The following is a 4979-nucleotide window of genomic DNA, read 5'->3' as shown; positions in this document are numbered from 1 at the left end:
TTCCCAGGGGCGGGGTTTATCTGGGTTTGTGATGTCACGAACCCGGGAAGTAACTTGTTGTAGTCCCTACGAGCTGTTTTTGTTGGCATTAAACTGCCAGAATTTTAAAAGACGATATCTCTGTTTGCATTGAACTTTCAGCTTCGTAACTTTGCAGATATTGTTTATGCTCAAACAGCAACATTACACACTAATTAACGTTAAAAAAGTGAAATCGCAATCAACCACCCCTTTAAGATAACGATGCTATCTGTTAAACGATTAACAGCAAGGCAATCGATTTCTAATGACATGAACAGATTTTTGAGGCATTGCACATGTTTGAGGTCTTTGACCTAACCAGCCACATTATATCTGCTTTGTAGATTTAAAAATCCTGTATATAATTTATCCAACAATTAATTTATCATAGAAATATCATCTTTTGTGAAAGAAAAAAAAATATTAGTTTGGAATGACAAGTGGGTGAGTAAACAAAGGCAGAATTTTCCTTTTTTGGTGAACTAATAAGGACTCTTTTCACTGACTGTGTAGGACGTGTTGTGTTTGGCAAAAATAGCTTTACCAATTGTCTCAACAGTCTCAGAAAAAAGAGAATCCGTTTTACCTTTTTAAACTAACTTTACTGAGTTACTCCAAATGTTCTGGTACAAAAAGACGCAGGGCTCAGAAGCAGGGTGCCATAATAATGATTAACGCTAACGAAAATGTGGGAAATTACACTCTTTTCTTCAAGCTCAACACTTCAGTCTGTCTTGCGGGGATGGGTGATAATAATAACCCCTTCTCTCGACACAGAAAAAAACAACCTTTGCATTCACACAGAGCAGCACATCATCACATTCAGTCAGACTTTAAAAAAGGCATGTACATTGAGATCGCTGTGCTAGGATATTTATTAATGATACTCTGCCCTCCCACTGACATGGACGGAGGACCTGCTGAGAACATCCTCCTTCCCTCTGCTCTACAATGATCTCCATCTGAACCTTTCTATCTCTCCTTCTCTGCTGTACTACTTTTCTATGCATACTATCTCTCTCCTGCACACTACACTTTGAAGTCTCTGTGCTCTTTAGAGAGGCTTGCCTGTGTCAGTGGGGATTTGCATAGCTAATGGGAGTAATTAGCAGTTTGCGTTGGGCTGATGTGCCTGCAGCACCGGACTCTGTGGTGTGACCCAGCTTTACCACCCAATCAGAAGAATCTGACACACATACAACTGTTTAGTGACTTTACTAATTATAGGCATGTTCATCCATCCATCCATCCATCCATCTGTTAATGTGATGTTCCACTCTTCTGCAGGTTCTCACCTATGGTGTTTCTATATCTGAGCACTGTGATTCCCTCAGTCTGGTTCCTGGAACTGAACCTCCTACAGTCCAATCTGCCCATCAACTCGAGCACAAACTCTGACCCGCAATTCTTCTCCCAGATCCCGCTAACAATGGTGGGTGGAAAACAATCGTTAACAATAAAACTCTGACTTGACAAGAAAAAAGAAGTTCAGCTTTGAACAAAATCACTCAGGATCTCTGTCTCTCTTTGCTGTGTTGGGTGTTTTAGTCCTCATATTTCTGTGAAAGCAATAAACATAAAATGCTCAGATGGAAATATGCATAGAAAGCAGACTGTTTTCTGTAAAATGTCTGCAATTCTGGGGAAAAAACGAATGCGGAAGATTAATAGATTAGGAGTGGTAGAAAGCTCAGGTTCACCTTTGACCTGCAGACCTTGTACAAAAAGCACAAACCCACACACTAATAATCACAGCACCACGGATCTGAACATTCCTGTAGCACTGCCTGTCTACAGCAGTTACCAGGGCCTGTAGATTCAGGCATAGAAGTCTTTATTGCAAAATTTGATATTGAAGCATGTCCAATAACTTTCTCTAATAATCAGACCAAATTATAATATTTTTCAGAAAAAAAATTAAGATATTTCTTAGCATTAAAAATTTCATTAAGAATTAAGTTTCTCAAATATTTTCTTAAGTTTATCATCATTTTTGTCTTAAGAATAAAATGACAGGCTTTAATGCTGTCTAACTAAAAGTTGTCTAATACAACAAATTCTACTTAAACACTGGTAAATCTTAACAATAAATCTTTAAATTTTATAAAATTTTAAAGGGCATTTTTGCCTCCACACAGATTTTTATTAAATTAATTAAAGTGCTAAGAACGTTCTTAAGAAGTATATTTGGAAATACAAAATAATTAGCAACTTCTTAAGTTTAGGGGTAGTTCACCCAAAAATGAAAATGTTGTCATCGCTCAGGTTCACCTTTGACCTGCAGACCTTGTACAAAAAGCACAAACCCACACACTAATAATCACAGCACCACGGATCTGAACATTCCTGTAGCACTGCCTGTCTACAGCAGTTACCAGGGCCTGTAGATTCAGGCATAGAAGTCTTTATTGCAAAATTTGATATTGAAGCATGTCCAATAACTTTCTCTAATAATCAGACCAAATTATAATATTTTTCAGAAAAAAAATTAAGATATTTCTTAGCATTAAAAATTTCATTAAGAATTAAGTTTCTCAAATATTTTCTTAAGTTTATCATCATTTTTGTCTTAAGAATAAAATGACAGGCTTTAATGCTGTCTAACTAAAAGTTGTCTAATACAACAAATTCTACTTAAACACTGGTAAATCTTAACAATAAATCTTTAAATTTTATAAAATTTTAAAGGGCATTTTTGCCTCCACACAGATTTTTATTAAATTAATTAAAGTGCTAAGAACGTTCTTAAGAAGTATATTTGGAAATACAAAATAATTAGCAACTTCTTAAGTTTAGGGGTAGTTCACCCAAAAATGAAAATGTTGTCATCATTTACTCACCCTCATGTCATTCCAAACCTGTATGAGTTTCTTTCGTATGTTGAACATGAAAGAAGATATTTTGAAGAATGCTGGTATTGAGATAGTTGATGGTCCCCATTGACTTCCATAGTATTTTTCCCTACTATGGGAAAGTCAATGGGGCCCAACAACTGTTTGGTTCTTCAAAAATCTCTAAAAAATGTCTTCTTTTGTGTTCAACATAAGAAAGAAACGTATACAGGTTTGGAACAACATGAGGGTGAGTAAATGGTGACAAAATGTTCATTTTTGGCTGAACTATTCCTTTAAGTTTATATCCAAGCTCCAGTGTTTTATATAGTTACATAAAATGGTTACACATTGTAACTTGATCCTGTCTGAGGTTTTTAAAGGTTTAGACTTTACCTTCTCCTTCTGACAGCTTTGTATCTGAATAATCAGAATATTTTTTAATATCGATGACTGTGATAATTGTTTTTTTGTCGTGACTTTGTGTGGGAGGAAAGCTTGAGTATTTTGTAAGAATATGCTGCAAAAGCTAATCAGTGACTTTACTGAAAAGCTTTTTTGAAACCATATCATCTCAGTTGTCCTCTTTCATTAAGTTAATCCTCCAATGGATCTTTTGTTCAGGCACTCCAATGAGTCAAAGCAATCATTTTTCCTTATAAACTGTTTGAACCTTTTTAATCTGGTGCTACAATAACATCTTAACAACAATTTTGATTCATCCATTCAAATGATCACAGTCTCGCTGTGTGCTCTCACTGTCTGGTCTGTTACCATGGTGATTAGCCTATTTGTGTGTGTGTGAGACAGGGGTTGGCAGTACTTGATCCTGAGAACTGGGTGGAGGCTCTGGAGCAGACCATGTTGATCGTTTTGGTTCTGGGCCGCTGGCTGATGCCGAAGGGCGACATGTCACGTGACCAGCTATCCCAGCTCCTCATGGTTTACGTGGGGCTTGGAGCTGATATCCTGGACATCTTTGACACGTTTAAGGAGCCACAAGTGAAGACCAAGCAGGCCGTGATCATTGTTGGGCTAAGTTTGTTCTCCTGGGCCTTGATGCAGTTTCCTCTTGTTCTTACCCAGACCAGCCGTCCCAAGGTCCAGGTGGAGGTTCAGTCAGAGACTGCCCAGCCTGGGCAAGCTAGCTGGACCGTTTCCTGTTGCTCTAGTGAAGTCTGGAGCCTTCTGCTAACGGTGGGTCTGCAGGATGGACCATTCCTGATTTACCGTCTGTACCTCATGATACGTGAGAATGTTCTGAACCAGTTGATGATCTTCTTCACATGCAAGAACATCCTCATTGTTTTGCTGGAGGTCTACAGGATCTGTGTTGTCCACTTTGAGCAGAGCAATCCAGGGAGCAGAACCGAGTCATGTGACCCATCTCATGAACACTCAGAATGGACTCATGGGCTAGCTATAGAATCCAGCTGTCAAGAATAGATTAGATTCACACTTACTGAAAATCTATCTGTCTATCTATCTATCTATCTACCTACCTACCTGCCTGCCTGCCTGCCTGCCTGTCTGTCTATCTTCCGTCCGTCCGTCCGTCCGTCCGTCCATCCATCCATCCATCCATCCATCCATCCATCTATCTATCTATCTACTGTATCTGTCTGTCTGTCTTTCTGTCTATCTATCTACCTTGTCTGTCTGTCTGTGTGTCTGTCTACTGTATCTGTCTGTCTGTCTTTCTTTCTGTCTGTATCTATCAATCTGTCTGTCTGTCTGTGTCTATCGATCTGTAAATCTGTCTGTATAGACAGAATTTTAAAAAGTGCCTTGTGGTTAAAGGTTTTGGAAGGTTTAACTTACTCAAAATGTATTTTATCAATTAGATTCAAAGCTTTAGATTCTGAGATTGTATTATTTAAAAATCTGACCACCAGCATGGACAGCACAATACAGCACAATTGGTAGCGGCTGCTATACCACGTGAGGCCAGCAGATGGTAGTGTGAACAAACTCAATGTAAGGGCAGAGCTCTGATGAAATACGGAAATTGCTCTGGAGATCACGACGCCTCTTCAACTGTACATTGAAGCACACCCTCCGCACACAGCAACAACCCGTGACATTTCAGCATCTAACATCAGATCAATAGGTAACAAATCAGTTCCT

The 4979-nt window shown here is 38.6% G+C and overlaps 1 protein-coding gene across 1 annotated transcript in view; it reads left to right on the top strand.

The window, feature by feature from the left end:
* LOC107731134 (transmembrane protein 26) overlaps positions 1 to 4298 on the top strand; it is a 7446-nt gene extending 3148 nt beyond the window's left edge. Inside the window, exons 2-3 of the mRNA XM_016542120.1 lie at positions 1309 to 1453; positions 3663 to 4298. Coding sequence (XP_016397606.1) covers positions 1309 to 1453; positions 3663 to 4298 — 781 coding nt within the window. The remainder of the gene's footprint in view (positions 1 to 1308; positions 1454 to 3662) is intronic.
* Positions 4299 to 4979: the final 681 nt, after the last annotated feature.

The sequence above is a fragment of the Sinocyclocheilus rhinocerous genome, unplaced genomic scaffold, assembly GCF_001515625.1.
Source record: "Sinocyclocheilus rhinocerous isolate Xijiao unplaced genomic scaffold, SAMN03320098_v1.1 scaffold1600, whole genome shotgun sequence".
NCBI classification, from domain to species: Eukaryota; Metazoa; Chordata; class Actinopteri; order Cypriniformes; family Cyprinidae; genus Sinocyclocheilus; species Sinocyclocheilus rhinocerous.
The sequence above is the reverse complement of the archived record's forward strand: the minus strand, read 5'-3'. Positions and strand labels throughout refer to the sequence as shown.